Genomic DNA, 18,007 nt, shown 5'->3' with positions numbered 1-18,007 from the left:
AACTGATTCGGTCCAAGTAGTCATGTTAGAGAAAAAGACTATTTTCAAAAGTAGCTGCAATGATCACTTACCCTTTAGAGTAAAAGGTCACAAGAGAGGGGATGCCTGGGTGATGCAGTTGGCTAAGCATCCAACTCTTGGTTTTGGCTCAGGTCGTGATCTCAGGGTCGTGAGATTGAGCCCTGCGTGGGACTGCGCATTCAATGTGGAGTCTGCTTAGGACTATCTCTCCCTCTGCCCCTCTCTCTCCCCACTCTCTCTTTCTCTCTCAAAGTAAATAAATAAATATTAAAAAAAAAAATAGAGGTCACAAGAGGAGCCCTCTGAGGGTTTTTCTTTCACCCTCTACAATCAGTGAGTGAAAAGAGCATAGGACACAGAATCAGAGAGTCTAACCCTGCTTCTGCTGCCACCTGTAATATAAGCTTGACACAAGGACTTGTCTGAGCCTCTTAGTTTACTCATTTATATAATGGGACTAATACATATTTATTCTCAGATGAAAGTACCTGACAAGTGATAGGTGCTCACTAAATGATATTATTACTGCTTTATTATTATTATTACTACTACTACTAATAAAAGAAAACTCAACCTTATTAAAACTCTGGTGGCATTCTCTTACTCCCAAACAAGTATCTCCTCAGCACCACAGAGAGGAACAGCGACCAACCAGTTAATATATGCATTTTCAGATAATTTGTAATAATCCCATCTAAAGTGAAACAGATTGTTGTAAATCACCGTGTAAATGAGTATTCATCTAAAAATGAAGAAACTTTCCAGACATAGAAACCAGAAAAAAATCTGAAATAGAAGCAAAGTGTGAAATACTTCTCAAAATGGTAAAAATTCTCTATTATTATTTAAGTCAATGTTATTTTTTTAAACTTTGATTTTAAAATACTTCAAAATCTGTTTCATGATTTAAGTTTTAGATGACTTTCCAAAAAATTACATATATGTACAGCTTTAAAAATTATAATAATCTAACTAAAAAAAAAATCACCTCGCTGTTTATGTTTATATCCATTTAATTAATACTTCCTGGGAAACAGTGTAGTGATATGCTATGGGAATGGACACTCAAATAACCCCAAATTCCTTCCTTCCAGACCTTACATTCTGGCTTGGGAACTGATGTATACATCGTGTCAATAACAAGTGGCAAGCCTGTTGTTGAAGCAAGAGCTATGAGACCACCAGAAGAATACCCCTGGGGGTTGGAAGATAATCTAACATCTTGTTACATCAATAAAATAATGAAGAGTTTGCTTTCTTTCTTGATTAGACAAGGAATTTTTTTTTTTTTTTTACAATTTCAGAGCATCATTTAAATAAAATATACCTAGGTCTGCACTTCTCCTACAAAAGGAGGGAGTTATGACATTTTGAAAATTATTGAGACTATCATCATTGGTCCTATTCTTCATGAAAACCCTCTCCACTAGAAGCTTCTGTTAGACTTACTCCTCAGTGCACACTGTACACAAAAGGTCACAGCCAATGTTCTAGAAACTTTAGAAGAACAAGTAGGAAGTTTTACTAAAATACTTGTTTCTCTTTGTATACAAGTAGTGGATGTCAGGTTTCATTTTTTCACTAAGCTGAAGAGTTTTAAACCTCAGTCCCCTTCACCTGCACTGTAAAAATGTTTTTAAAGGTTCCAATAAATCCCTTATGTGCCCCCTGAGTCACCTATATCCTTCCTAAAGCTTATCTTGCTTTCACACCCAGTCTCATTTGCACATTCACAGCAATTCTGTTGCCCCCATAATCTATTCATTCTAAAACATACCCCAGAACTCTTTGTATGGTTTATTTTTTTTGCAGATAACATGAGGATCAAGCCTGAACAAGATGCATTTCTGCTTTGGAGTATTAGGGTTGTGAAAATAAGAAGCTGCCATGAGGATAGCAGAGAAAAAAAAGTCCAGCTGGATCAACTAAAGGGAAATGTACAAAATTTGTTAAAAATCCATTATGGCCACTTAAATAATTTTCCCTCAGATATGTGTAAGGCTATTTCTCTTCATATTTCCTCACATCACATCTTATAAAAATATCCTGTCCGACAAGGTGTGTTCTGCCTGGAACAGTTCATCATCAGTGGACCATGTTAGATTTTACAACCGTTTTTAAGTAAATGTAGCAACTTCCTTCTTACAGCTTTGTAGACTAAGAATTAAAATAACAATGATCTGTTCTCCAAGTTATACTATTTGTGAATGGCATGGATTTTTATAGGTTAATTAAATAGCTAGATCTCTAAATTAAAATGCAGAACATTTATATAAAACATTATAAAATAACATTTAATATATTTCCTCTTGTGGATTTTTTTTTTAAAGATTTTTTTTATTTATTTGACAGAGAAAGAGACAGCAAGAGAGGGAACACAAGCAGGGGGAGTGGGAGAGGGAGAAGCAGGCTTCCCAAGGAGCAGGGAGCCCGATGCAGGGCTTGACCCGAGGACCCCGGGATCATGACCCAAGCCCAAGGCAGATGCATAAAGACTGAGCCACCCAGGCACCCAGGATTCTTTTTCTGAACATATCTTAATTCTCACATGAGGAATGTGTAGGTGAAAACTCAATCAAATGACATAGAAGCTTCTTGTCAATTAATCACTCCTTTCAATAAATGAATTTTAAGAAATCAAGAGATGAATCATCATAAAGGAATATGTTGTTTTTCAATATTTAGCCATTTTAATTGATTTACTTTATTATTTTAATTTACTATATGCATCACTCAGTTATAATTAGACATATGTTTTCAAATATACTACTTCTTCCAACTTTGGGTCAATTCTATGGATTTTAGAAAATAAAAACAAAAAACCCACAAATTTTGCCTAATGAAAATAAAATCGTTCAAGAAACTTCAACCTTTCTATATACATTTCCAGGTAACCTAATCAAAAATATCTCTTTGAATATCTTTTAAGTCCATGTATCATGGGTAAGTTTCTGAAAATCAACAGTAATTCAATTTACCATACTGTGATTATCCTCATCTAAAATTTCCAGTTAAGTTTCTAAATCCTTTAAAAATTCCCTAAATTCCTTTCAAAACCCTACTTAGTGCAAAGTACTTTCTGATTCCTCTTAATATTACTTGGCCTTTTATGTTTAACAGTAAATCGCATATTTTCATTTTTCTTAAATAGGATAAATTTCAGAATTCTGATTTCCTGGTAAAATTATTGAGCTTTAAATATGAAGCAGAAACAATTGGCTACTTAAAAAAAAAGAGACCACAGTAAAAAAAAAAAAATCATTATCCAAATAATATTTCCTTTTAAATCACATGCCACAAAATGGGTAAGTGTATTCTATCTTAAGCAATATTATTTAAAAAAACAACTTGATTTAAGTCTGCCTCCCCCGCCGTATTCTACTTTGTGTCATGAGCATGTGTCATTATACACAATAGCCCAATTAACCATAATTAACCTTTCTACTTTACTGCAAACTACTTCAGCCCAAGGACTATTCTTGTTCAGCTCCCCCAACCCTCCACCCCTTCAGGAAATACACATCACAGTTCCTAGCATCATGCTGGAGCACTGTGGGGGATAGATTATTCACTATTCACTTATTTTAATCAAAGAGTGAGAAAGTTCTCAGTGATCTAAGACTCAAATAGCAAAACTTTTAATTTTACACTTGTTCTCTGACCTTGTCACTTGGCCTATCCCGATCTGTTTTGTTACTACTCTGACTATTGGAATGAAGAGGTTAATAGCCCCAAATTCCTTTTAAAAATTAAAAGACTGATGATATTTTTTATCACAGCAAATAAAAGTCCTGCAATATTTAACAAAACCTGTCTCTGTCTCTCCTCTGTCTCTCTTTTTCCCTCCCACCCTCTCTCAATTTCTCTCTCCTTATCACATTTTTTTTTTAAAGATTTTATTTATTTGACAGAGAGAGACACAGCTAGAGGGAACACAAGCAGGGAGAGTGGAAGAGGGCAAAACAGGCTTCCCGCTGAGCAGGGAGCCCGATGTGGGGCTCGATCCCAGGACTCTGGAATCATGACCTGAGCCGAAGGCAGAAGCTTAACGACTGAGCCACCCCGGCGCCCCTCCTTATCACATTTTTTAAAAAAGATTTTACTTATTTATTTGAGAGAGAGAGATGGAGATAGGGACAGAGATAGCAAGAGAGAGTACAAGCTGAGCAGGGAGCCTGACGTGGGGCTCTATCCCAGGACCCTAGTTAGGATCATGACCTGAGCCGAAGGCAGATGCTTAACTGACTGAGCCACCCAGGCACCCTTCTCCTTGTCACATTTTTTTAAAAAGCCTGACATTCACTGAAGAAGAGACTCTGGAATATCTGAGCAATGAACAAAATGATAGCTCATATATAATGAACAAAGTCAACCTATACACCAAATCTCTAAATAAGAGACAGTTATGGACTTGAATGGAGATGAGCATATCTTTAGACTATAACCCACATTGGCCCATATTATTGGTTTTTTAAGATTTTGCTGACTTCTAGTAGACTGAGAGATAAAATGAAAAGTGCCATTCCAGTAGTTCTTTGATGATTCGTTGAACTCTGAATACACAGCACCTTTATTAAAAACAACAACAACAACAAAAAAACAACGAATTAAGTCATCAAGCACCTTGTATGCTAGATGCTTATAAGAAGAGTAGGACAGAAAAAAGTGGGATCTGCCTACAGATGAACTAGTGGAGACATATTTCCTCTAGGTTTCAGTGGTGATATCTACGAGGCTGGTAAAGCCTCAAAAGGGTGATTTCACACTTCAACAAGACTTGCGGACTTTTCTGTACAACATGAAATGGAATGGGCTAAGCATGCTTCTTTTCCTTCTCTTACTGTTAAAAGAAGGAAGGAAGGAAGGAAGGAAGGAAGGAAGGGAGATACAGTTACTCTGGTGAAAGAAACTAGTAATTTTTCAAAATCTACTTAAGCATAGATTTTTTAATAGAAGAATCTGGATCAAGCAGACTTTGATTTTTAACTCCAAAGTCAGAACATTTTACAGGTTTCAAAACTGCTTCCCATGCATTCTAACTTGAAAACTTTATCTCATTTTTTTTTACTCTTTTCTACTTTCTTCAGAAAAGCATTTAGTTTCTGGATTAAAAAAAAAAAGACGGTATTTTTAAGAATGATTATATAGTCAACTCATAGGTTCTAATAAAGAGTCTTTCAAGGTATTTCAATTGTCTTCGGTTTTCCAACTCATTTTCTTTAAAAATTTCTGCTTTAATTTTGTCTGCCCAGTTAAACAATGTTCAGTAATATCTATTTTTAATTTTCCTTTAAAATTCTCTGGGAGATATCTATTTCCTGATTCTTCTCAAGCTGTCTGCTCATCAGCCATAGAGGACCGTGTTGATTTTGCCTGTCTGGCCCACTATGTCCTTCTTTAGGTACAAAACCTTTTTCTCTGTAATGAACCTATACCCTGCAGTTCCCAAGGGGCTGAGCCCATCTGCCTCAGTGACCCAAACACACACAGCAGTGGATATCTGATCCCGCCCCTGCCCAGCGGAAGTCATTAATCACCCCACATACAGTAATGATTTTTGGGGTAGGCATATGACACAGATAGAGCCAATCAGATTCTTCCTTAAATTCAGCTGTGTGGATAAGGAGTAGACTTTTTCCTCTTTTTAGATTATGGGCTGAGGGGTTCAGGCTTAGAGGTACCAGCAGTTATCTCCTTGTTGGGCAGAGACAGCCCACTAAGAATGAAGCTAACATCTGTAGAGAAACAAAGCATGAAGACTGAGAAACCATTCCCTTATGAAATTGAGGCTCTGGATCAAATTGGGCTGGTTATGGAAGCCGACATACTCTCTTTATAATTAAGCCCTTTGGAGTTAAATTTCTATAGCCTGTAATTGATAAACTCTTAAATCACAATCCCTGTTTTATATTTTGCTGCTGCTTTATCATGTTGCTCTTTGTCCCTTCCTCTATCTAATTCTTCCCTCTGCCCCAGGGAGAGAGCTGTTTCCTAGAGCACCCCGGGTCTAATTTAAAGGCTTCTATTCCCATCATCTAATTTAAAGGCTTCTATTCCCATCTTTCTATTTCTCAGAAACCTAGGTAACTTGAAAAAAAAAATAAAGAAATAAAGAAAATAAAGAAAACCACGAAGTTCAGCATAATTTATCAAAATCTTGCTAGCTCTGTTCTTCTAGATGCTTTCTTGATACATACCTGTCTCCATTCCCTTGCCTCCACTCACCATTTAAAAAATTAAAACCCTTTTCTAACTAATCCATTTCACTGCTCTGTCCCAAATGATTAAAAACACTTACTATAGCTTTTACCACTCTGAAAACAGAAAAAATAAAGACGTCCTCCCCTCTTCCAGCTGACATACAAAAAGACTGACAAATTTTTTTTAATGTTAAAGAGAATATTTCAGTAAAAATTCCCCCAAGGAATAAAATACAGAGAAATAGTTGCTCCAGATCTGATAATTTTCCACTAATGAATTACTCTATCATACAAATAATTTTCAGGATTTAAGATATCATGCACTAAATTAAACAGCAGTTAGTCTGGAATAAGGCAGTGCATCTATCCCAAACATAAACTACCACCAAGGGAGGTCTGTATGCCTGTTTGATGAAGATCAGACTCCCCTTAGCACAATGACTCTAAGAGTATTTGAATCTCTGTAAAATAGTGTATTTGGAAATACACCACATCATTCTCAAAATAACAAAGCCAACAGCAAGGTCACTGCAATAATTCTAGACCAACACTTCTGCCTCCTTTTTTACTATTACACCCTTGAATTGTGTTGCCATTAACTAAGGGCTCACCTGTCCATTTCATTACCTTATAGTGTGTGGAAAGTGTATTACTTCAATAAAAGCAGGCTTTGGGATAACTGGGACTAATGTGATTTTACTCCTGGAGTCTTTATAAAAACTGCATCTTGATGCTTTTCTTTTCTTTCTTTTTTTTAAAGAAGGCCTTCCCTCAAACTAGCTGAACAGATCCCCTAAGATTTTGTAAATAAAAGACCATGATATTTGCTATCAGAAGATTCAGGTTTAAGTTTCTGCTCTACCACCTACTTAATTTTTGGAATTTGGACATGTCAGAATGTCTGAGCCTCAACCCCTCGGCCAACAAATGGGATAAAATCTAGGTCACAGAGTTCCTGTGTGAATAAATGACTCAATATATAAAAATATGCCTTATAAAATATACAGCGTGATACAAATATCAGTTATGTATATATACACCTACACATATATGATTTATGTCATGGTTCAAAAGAATAATTTTGTAAAGGTTAATTTCAACTGAATATAAAAGGTTAACTATAATTTCATTATAAGCTTGACCAAAAGTTCCAAGATTATCTTGTCCGGTGGTGGAATGCAGTTAGAGACAGGGAATGACTTCAGAAAGGTCAAAGGCAGAACTGAAGAACTGTATTACAGTTGCAGGTGGTACTTTAAGAAAAAAAGTAAGATATAGTCACTCACAAAATGAATGAATGACCATGAAGGCAGTAATTTGCCTGAGCACAGAAATGGCTGTGATATACACCTCGGTGCTCCAAGTCACTTCTTGTCCTAAAAATCTGTATATACACCTCGGTGCTCCAAGTCACTTCTTGTCCTAAAAATCTGTAAGTGTCTAGGCAATTAGAAAGATGGACGTAATACCAGTTGGGCAATTTCCTTTTTAAATTATTTTCTTATTGCTATCTCATGCATGGGAATCTGTTTGTCATTCTCCACAACAGATGGAGCCACCACACCCTTGAAAACGCCATGTTTAGAGAAACCTGGAAACACAATTTGCATTCAACTGGAAGTAGCTCTCCAACGGGGACGAGGACAGACTTCATATTTTGCCACCAATAAAGATTGGAAATTGAAATACCATTTTTCCAGCTGAGAATCATTTAGCAAAGGTCCAGGCAGTTTCCTCTACCATTAAAGGAGGTAGGTCAGTTGCAGCTGAGGGTGGAATGTAAGAATCATAGCTTTAAATCTCACCAAGGGACCAGCGGATGTGGACGTGGCCCAATCTAATCAATACATATCACTGTGTTATTCCCAAGTGAAAATGCTGTATCTCATTATAACAGAAATGTCCTGCGGACAAAAGACATTTTCCCCTTCAGCTAGCTCTTTTAGGTGCCACATTAAAGATTGAATTGTCCATTTCATTCAGAGATTTCAAAGAGGACTTCCTGGATAAGTTCCTTTGCAAGGCAGCCTTAGCTGAGAATATATAATATTTTCAAAAGACAGTGATTACTTGGCATAGAACTTTCAGCATCATCATTTGGAATGCAAATAATTAACTCCTTTCCTCCTCCAAAAGTAAAGATATTTTCCTACATTGTTCAAACGAGATGCAAGGACTCCTCTGATTACCTTTCTCTCTTCAAGGCCACATCAGTTTTTCATTTTTCTCTCTCCCACAGATAGGGGAGACCACCTAAAAGCAAAGCTGTGCTAAATGATTCACATTAATTTTCCCACATTAGGCTTCCAATGTAGATTTGAGATAAACAAGACTATATAGACCTTAAAACTGAGTCTCAGGGAGGTTAGACAATTTGCCTAAGATTACCTAGCAATTACAGCATTGTATTTAGACTTCCGAGCATGTGTCCACCCAAGGTGTGTGTTCTGTCCTTTCCCCCTCGCTGCCCGGCATGCTTTGATGTGCGTAACACACAGATAACATGGGCTCAAGTGGTCCCAGGTCATGCATTTACCTAAGCTACCACCCACACTCCCAATCCACTTCATGTCAAAGATTATTTTCCAGCCCATTCACAGAATCTCATTCCTTTTCATATTAAAGGCTTTTTCTTTGAGGCAACAAAACCTCACATGTCATGCATAGCAGGCTAGTGGATTGCCTGGGTTTGTATTCTGCTTGTGTGACTTCGGACAAAATTTATCAGCCTCAACATCTGAAGAATGGATTAAGGTTTTATGAGAACCATGAGTTATGGTTCTCCACGCAAATTACCTAGCACAGTGCCTGGCACACAGAAAGCCTTCAACAGATGTTTGCCATTATTATTATTATTATTAGAAACACTTATTACTATTTAAGATCATTTTCCAGAAACTTATCTTTATGTTTTTCTAATTACTATTCATTAGACTTTTCATTTTTGTTTCCATTGTTTATATATTAAATTGGAATGGATGGTTCTTAATTCAGCAAAGTGACTGGTATTAACAAATGTACTTTTTTTATGGCGTTCAATAAAATCGTCAGCAAGATATGGTCACGGGCAGATGGCACTTCAGAGAGAAGTCATTAAGGTTTGTTCTAAGCACTTCTTTTACTTTTTTGCTGATCCTATGTGAAGGAGGAACAAGAGAGTTCTACTAACTGTTTTGTAAGGTTCACATTCTTCTCCTTATACAATAGCACTTACGTGTAACAGGACACTCATTTAGCAAATTACACGTTTCAAGTCACAGAAGCCACATTTACCAAAACAAAGTCAATAAAATAAAGGCAAATAATGTTAATCTTTACTGGGAGATCATTACCAGAAACTTCTTGAAAATTTTATAAATTAGCAACTCTAAAAATAGTGAGTGTACAATGCAAATTTCAATCCCAGTTTCAAAAAAGAAATAGTTAAAATTTTCCTTCCAAAGGGAAGGACTAGTACCTTTGATATTTCACCAATATTTATGAAATGCTAGGAATAATAAATACAGAGGGGAAAAAATGATAAGGTATTTGTAAATGAAACATAAATCCCTTAAAACCTCCAGTCAAGAACAACTGCTTTATTGTTACAGTGATTTTAAAAATTTTTTTAAAGATTTTTATTTATTTATTTATTTGAGAGAGAGAGAGAGAAACAGCATGAGAGGGGGGAGGGTCAGAGGGAGAAGCAGACCCCCCGCCGAGCAGGGAGCCCGATGCGGGACTCGATCCGGGGACCCCGGGATCATGACCTGAGCCGCAGGCAGTCGCCTAACCGCCTGAGCCACCCGGGCGCCCTGTTACAGTGATTTAAAGAATTATTTAAAAGTTTAAGATCCAGAAACAGTATTTTAAAATACTTCTGATTCGTGTTTGGTAACACGAGAAAAATGCGTATGATACATTAAGTAGATGGAGGGAGGGTGGATAAATAGACAGCCAGAATGAAAAACACTGATAAGAAGAATGTATATTAAAATATTAGCAGTAGTATTTCAGATAGGTAGGTGGGCAATGCTTGTTCTCTTCTCTGTGTTTTTCTATCCCAACAGGAGTTACAGAGGACAAAAGTAGAACTTTGAGGGCGGGCGTGGTCAGGGAAGGCTCTGGGGAGAAGCAGGATGCCGGCAGAAAAGATGGACTTGGCATCCTTCAGGGCCTCCGAGCAGGGCCGAGGGCATAAACCGACACTGCTGAACCCTCTCAGGGTTTACTCAGCCGCGAGAGGCTCTCATCAACAGGGCTGGCAGCAAAGAGCTGCTTCTGCACACAGGTGTGCAACTTTGTGCCTAAAGAACGGAAAAGTAACAGGGCTGCCTGACCCCAAGAACACGCCAACTTATCACAATACACAACAGGTTTGCTGAAGCCATAGAAAGGCTTTTCAAAATGTACACAGCAAACACCAGTGCCAAGAGTGCCAAGAATGCAGCCCACACAGACATGATTACATTGCAAGAGCATGGTTCACTTTTCATGCGCGGGGATTTACTGGTGTCTCCTTTCTGGTGGAAACAAAGCGAAAAGGAACCTATTCTTCGGCGCTGATTATTTCTGACCCATGTGAACTTTCCCAAGGCCTTCGACTCTTATATATCATTTGAATGTTTAAGTCCCGCTTCTGGCTATTTCTGCTTCCTCAAGTTTCCCCTTCAGCCTTTGCTAGATGGAGCTCTGGTGACGTCACAGCGTTCTGCACTGCGGAGTTCTGCTCCCTCTGGATGGGTTGAGCGCCTCACGCCGCTCTTGCCAAGACTGGACTTAGAATCCTGCCACTCTTGGTTATGGTTTTTTACAGAGCGCATTTTCATGAGATTAAGAAAATGTATGCACGAATCAATTCCACAGTATTTACTGAGAGCCGAGCATGAACGGGGAAAGGGGGGGGAATGTATGAAAATGGCACACTGAAATATTTTAACACGATATTAAAATACAAAGCCTTCTTTCTTAGTCTTAAAACTTTACCAAATATCAGGAACTAACTCTGCTGAGAGTTAGAGATCAGAGTCAGATTTCAACATTATTTCTCTCTCAACAGTAATGCAATGAATACAAATGTAAACTGAGAGATTCATTTCAGTTCCCTCAAGCTCTGGAAAACCCAAAGAAGTATTTCTTCTATTCCAAAACTACTCAGATATGCTTCAGGATAGCATCCATCGCCCCGTTAATGATAGCAGGAGGGTTCCAATTACAAGAGTTTCAATAACTTTATTCAATGAATCATGCAGGGGAGAAATTGTTCCCAGACAAAATGCCAAAAAGAAAAATCTAGTATTTGCCCTTGTATAATAAACACTCAAAAACCTAAAACAAAGCTCAACATGATTCCTTAATGCTAGTTAGCTAAAATCTATATAATTATACTAATCTTTTTATAAGTAGAATTAAATAACAAATATCCCAAGCTCCCCAGAAGGGATTAACGTTTTAGACTATGTAATGAGTATCTTTAGAATACAGAAGAAGCCAATTTAATCCTCTCTGGCATCTTATTTCCTGTTTGATCCCACTAGATTGCTTCCATCAATCTAGTTAAATGATGCTTTATCTAGCTAAAATATAGTGAAAACATCATACTTCATGCAATAAAAAAATATGTTTACATCATATCGTTACAGTTCTGGTACGAACCTGAAGGGAAAGGCTTTAGATTCAAACTGGATGTATTTATTTATTTTATTTTATTTTATTTTATTTTTTAAGATTTTATTTATTTGCGAGAGAGAGAATGAGAGACAGAGAGCATGAGAGGGAGGAGGGTCAGAGGGAGAAGCAGACTCCCCGCTGAGCAGGGAGCCCGATGAGGGACTCGATCCCGGGACTCCGGGATCATGACCTGAGCCGAAGGCAGTTGCTTAACCAACTGAGCCACCCAGGCGCCCCCAAACTGGATGTATTTAAACAGACAGACAAAACAAATGAAGTGGCCTAAAATACAGACCTTCCTGCAAGTGCTTCCTACCATGTTGACAGCCAAAGGAAACTGTATCTTAAACACGCTCCCCGGGTTGGAATAGAATAATTGGGAATATCTACTTATTGAAGAGCTTCTCAGGCTGAGAAATAGCTTTAAATAAAGAGCTAAAATAAGGGAGAGAAAGACTGTAATTATAGGTTTTATTTTCAAGGTCTGATAAATTCCCCCGCTGGATATCAAAATTTAATTCGACGCTATTCACAATTCATAAATATCAAAACTATTTTTACCAGTCCTTGCTAATTTCTTACGTTCCCCTGACATGGCACAAAGCACCAACCAATCTAACAGTTGTAGAACTCCACAAGCACAAAGCACATTTCACATTAAACAGATGAAAACTAATCTGAGATCTTGCCTAGGGACGTGCCTTCAAACATTTTCATAATTGCTATCGAATTTGAATTAAGGGCATCTATATATAGTTTCCTTACTCTATCACAGCAGACTTTATGTGAGAACCAGGGAGCTTTAGAATAGGCCCCAAACAGCTGGGTATCAGGCCTCAAGCAATTGCTAAAGGCAACAAGACACACTAAAAACAACTAACGATGTTCTTCATTGCTCACCCAGAACCAGGCCTCAGAGGCTCTGCAGTCATTTTTCAATATTCAAAGACACTACATTATAACACCACCACATATGTGGTATCTTCTAATGTCCCTGTGTATCTTAGGGGGAGGGGATATCTAATCCCCCCCTCCCCCCCCCCCCCCCCCCCCAAGCATAGCACAGGGCCATTCCCTTCCAAACAGCAAATACCAGCCTGCTCCCAAACTCATGATGTACTGTTCCTCAGTGAGGACGGAGGATCGACAGGAACACCATCTCCAGAGGCAGATACTGTCTTGGGTTAAAAACTAGTGAATGGAATATTCAAATATACTTACATGAAGAAGTATTTGCTCCTTCTGTTGATACTGATATTCTAATGGGAGACTCTATAAAACAAAGAAGTGAAATGAGGCTTTATTGAGTCAGGTGGCTTGCATTCTTACATCAGAAATGTGCCAGGCTTGGGGATCATCCAGAAAAAGAGGACTAGGAAACAGTGCAACAGAAAAGCTGAAGCATTTCAAAGTTGGAAGAAGATGTATGCAATATTCAGAGACCACGGAGGACTACTTCTGTAGTCCAAACCCAAAGGATGAAAATGGAGTCAGTCCACCTGCAGAGATACCCCACATACCAACTGGTGTATGAACTTCCTAGAAACATGACTCTGAACAGATCCACAGGACAGGTGAGATGGCCCATTCCTTCTCTCAAGTGTGGTCTTGATTTTCAGAAACATGAAACCAAAGAGAACAATCCCCATATTCAGAAAGAATGAAAGTCAACTTTCACACACAGAGGGAAAAAAAAAAAAAGAAGAAGAATGAATCTGTTCTCAGGCAACATGGTCTGCATACACACCCTGACCAAATACGGTGCTGAATAAAGTCCATGCATGATCCACTGGAGCAGTTACGGTAGGATCAAACAAACATGCTAAATAAATTCATAATAAGGTCACTGGAGATGTACAGTGGCAAGATTCTCTTAGGTAGCAAAGGAAGGAAAGCTAGTATTTAAATACAGACAGAGCATAAAACACAACTTATGCAGAAAAAAAAGCACGGGACCTAAGGGTTTTTATTAGTCAGAAAGAAGAACAAGTTAGTATCAAAGAGGGACTGAAATTCAGCAGCCAGAAAGTTATATTCAAGTCATATATCAGAAAATAATAATGATAGTCACTCCCGATTCCCAAGAGAAGCACCACATAATCTGAGAAGCTCAGGTTCCTAACAATATCTATGGAGTCAGATAGTGAAGTCCCTTATAAGAAAGAAATGCCTGAATGAAAGGGGAAGAAAATTCAGATAACTCAACAGTTTTTGTTCCTTTTTGTTGTTCTTTTTACCTCTATCTTTCCTCCCCTCCCTCCCTTCTCTCTTGCTTTCTTTCTATTACTCAGAAAAGTACAACCCTCTTAGACTCCAGGATCATCCCACCCTGTAACATGCATACGTCCATCTTAGGAACAACACATGAATATGCCCTAAACATGGTCAAAGCCATCTGGGATACAGAGAGATTTAACTTTTATGATCTTGAACAATGGCTTGGAAGGGCAGAGGAGAAACTGATGAAGGTAAGTCAAAAAAGGCTGTGTTCGATTACATGGCCTCCTCCAACTTTCCAACAAGGTACCGGCCATAATGAAGGAAATCAATGAAGCCAAAACATTAAATACGGGGTAATGGGAGGGAATACTGGGCTAGCTGGAATGATCTGCTCTCCTACTTGCTGAGACATATGACTTAACATTTCTAATGCTTCAGTTTTCTCATCTGTACAATGAAGAAAAATAATGTCTTGTTTCACACATCTGTTGTGAATACCAAATGAGATGTAGAAGTCTTTGTAAACTGTGAGGTGTCATGCAGAAACAGGTTGTTGTTGTACTTCTGAAATGAGTTTTGAATCTTGGACTCTAAAAACTTGCCTCTCATTAAATACGAATTTTTAAACATTCCAAGGTCCTCTTAACTATAGAATAACAGAGGATAAGGGAAGTAAAAAAAAAAAAGAGAGAGAGAGAGAAAAGAAAAGAAAAAAATTCACAGCAGATTAATTAAATTCACACTAATGGAGAAATCAATGAATTATGGTTATACATGCATTAGTAGAGCTGGGTTAGAAGTGGCTAATATCTGCTCAGACTGTAAGTGCTACTGGCAAATATTACAGGCAAGGAAGAAACAAAAACAAACCAAAAAGCAATGCACCAACATTTGAAAAATTTAGGCACAGAACGGTGTTTTCTCTAAGTTCAGGGACCCACAACTGCTCATTAGGAGCCCACAGGTCAGAGATGGGACACAGACACATTATCCAGGAATGAACTACGGTGGATGAAAAGAACAGAGGCAGCTGAGGCACCTAGAGAGGTTGTAAAAACTCAACGTATAACCCAGACGTCAACTTTCCTGGTCTAATGTCACTAAGTTGTATCTAAACATCTCTTTTCTCCATGCATGCCTCTCAGGCCCAACTTCAGACACACACCAAGAACTGTACCCCTTTACATAAAACCCCAAAAGGCAAAAGGAGCCAGAGGAAATACTGGAGCAGAAAACAAGAGCAGCTACAGTTTGAATGCAGAGGGGATTCTGATTAGTAGAAGGTGCAGCCAGCAGTTAGGTCTGTCGTTCTGGTTAGTAAAATTTGGTGAGCTTGTCCTCCTTACCTGAAGACACATATGCTCTTTCGGTGGAGGCTGGCATTCCAGTGATGATGTCTATAAAAAGAAAAGGTGATAGGAGATTATGATGTATAATCAGGAGGCCAGGTGCCACTTCCACAGCCTGCCTTCAAACCGAAAAAGAGTGTAAAGGAAGAAAAGGATTGCAAGACTGTGATGAAAGCCCAGGCTCTATCCAGCCTGAATGTGAGAAATGCATTAAAAAAAAAAAGGGGGGGGGGGCTGTCCAGATAAGTAGTTCTTCTTTCTTGGGCAAAGAGCATGAGATGAGCAATGCTGGAGTACATAGGAAGGATTCCCTGTCCCCACGGGGCTGGTGAAGGACAATATACAGCAAGGAGGTGGTGGGTTCCTTCTCAGAGAGGAAGGCAGATGGCAGATGTAAAAAAAATATCAAAGCTGTGGTCAGAATTTTTAAGTTATCAATCTTTGGAGAACTACATGTTTGTTCGAAAACAAAAGCAAGCAATGTTTCTCATTGGGATTGGTGAAAAACATCCAAGTTCTGGCATTGAACTCTACAGAAAATTGCCAGTGATAATCCAGATGGGCGCCTTATTTGACAAGAGTTTTCAGCTACTCCAGGTAGGCACAGAGTAACAGGGAGCTCCCACCCCAAGGGAATGAAGGAGAAACTACATATTGCTGGACACACCATTATGGTGGGAATTGTGACAGTCTTGTTTAAGCTTTGACAAGCTTTCAGTTTGCTGCCTTTATGATGGAACGAAGGATGATTACATTGTCTAACCAATTCTGTCTTCTTGAAAAGGGTTTCACTTGCTAAAATCTAGTACTTTCAGTAAGGCATAGTTTTATGAAGTCTGGAAAGATGTAGTGATGCAATGATAAACATCATTCAACCTTCACTGTTGGTATAATTATTGTTAAATGACAAAATAGTACTTCACTATTTACTAACCAGGACAAAAAAGATAAATTGAATCTGTTGTAATATATATATATATATATATATATTACAGAAGTTACCAGACCTAATAAAATCCTAAGCAAATCATATATATTATCATTTTATGTTTGAATTAACAGCCTGTTAATCATGGAGTTAGAAATATTCACACTCAACATAATCATCTTTAAATACAGATATGACCATTTCAGGTTTCCATGGTAGGACTAGTCCAGTAGGTAAGAAGACTTAATTTAATTGGCAATGTTTCTTCAACCTCAGACACTTCTCTAGGGATACAAGGTTTTGTGGAATCAGAAGGGGGAAAAAACAGCATCTGAGATTCAGAAGGGATGTTTAATAGGAATATATAAAGATCAGACATCTATCTTTAGTAAGACCAAATGTGCTTCTCTTGTGAAAATTAAGTAATGGACAGTCCTTTCTATTCCAACATTAGGAAGACCAACCATTCAAAGTGTAAGATTATTACCAAGCCACCAAAGTAGCCTTCATTGCCTCTTACACCCACAAAAAAATGGGAAGAAGTGAAAGGAATCAGAATGGGAAGGTATATGATACCCTTTGGATTTTCTCAAGCAGCAAGCATTAAAGAGGATAGTCTGAGTTGATAATATGGCAATATCTGTTTCTAATATGACTACATCTAACTTTCTTGATTTGGGCTATAGAAAATGAAATTGCTCTTCTTTGGGGAAAATTTAATCTGAGAGAAAGATTTTAATCAAAGATTCACAATATTTATCTCTCCCTATGAATACCCAGAAGAAGATCCACGTTTCCAAGCAAGTGCCCACGTTAGGAAAGAGGTTTCCTTTTCTGTCCTTCAGGACCCATCACTGACAGGACAGCCAGACTGAAGTCATAAGCTCAGGGTCACAAGAATTGGGCAGAGGTCCCAATCCCAGATTGAATATCAAGACTCTTCTCAAATTTATTTTTGACAAACCAAGTAGTTGTCCACTGTGACCTTCCAAGAAAAAAAAAGTCAGAGCTTTTCTATCTCCAACATAAAAGATCTCAGATTAGAGGAAAGGTTAACCAAAACGTTTCCTTTTTAAATTGAACGTTACATAAAAATACCAGAACAGGAGGTTACTATAAAAATCTATCTACACAGAGACAACTTAAAATAATCTCCCTTCCTAAAAAAATATTAATAATAGCAATCATCTCCCTTCCTAAAATTAGATATTTACCCTGGAGACCTTAAAAATATCTTCAACAATTATGGCCTTAAAAATAAACCTTCTGAATTTTCTTGGGGGAAGCACAAGTTAGAAGTTGTATACTTCTACACTAAAAGAATCTTGCTAATAAGAAAAATTAATCTTTTTGATTAAAATCACTCAGCAAAGGGAAACCCTCCTACACTGTTGGTGGGAAAGTAAGCTGGTGCAGCCACTCTGGAAAACAGTATGGAGGTTCCTCAAAAAGTTGAAGCAATTGCACTACTGGGTATTTACCCCAAAGATCCAAAGGGGTATGTGCACCCCGATGTTTATAGCAGCAATGTCCACAATAGCCAAACTATGGAAAGAGCCAAGATGTCCATCAACAGATGAATGGATGTGGTATATATATATATATATATATATATATATATATATATATATATATATATA

The 18,007-nt window shown here is 37.9% G+C and overlaps 1 protein-coding gene across 4 annotated transcripts in view; it reads right to left on the bottom strand.

Moving 5' to 3' along the window:
* The window catches only part of NRG1 (neuregulin 1), a 1,087,745-nt gene that overhangs the window by 136,078 nt on the left and 933,660 nt on the right, over positions 1-18,007 (bottom strand). For 3 of the 4 annotated variants that reach the window (XM_044911968.1, XM_021694282.2, XM_021694281.2), the window contains 2 exons: positions 15,437-15,487; positions 13,092-13,142 (listed from right to left, as the gene is read on the bottom strand). The exons of the other annotated variant lie outside the window; for it this stretch is intronic. In XM_044911968.1, the coding sequence (XP_044767903.1) occupies positions 13,092-13,142; positions 15,437-15,487 (102 nt within the window). The remainder of the gene's footprint in view (positions 1-13,091; positions 13,143-15,436; positions 15,488-18,007) is intronic. 4 annotated transcript variants of the gene reach the window in all.

The sequence above is a fragment of the Neomonachus schauinslandi genome, chromosome 2 (genome assembly GCF_002201575.2).
Source record: "Neomonachus schauinslandi chromosome 2, ASM220157v2, whole genome shotgun sequence".
Lineage (NCBI taxonomy): Eukaryota > Metazoa > Chordata > Mammalia > Carnivora > Phocidae > Neomonachus > Neomonachus schauinslandi.
The sequence above is the reverse complement of the archived record's forward strand: the minus strand, read 5'-3'. Positions and strand labels throughout refer to the sequence as shown.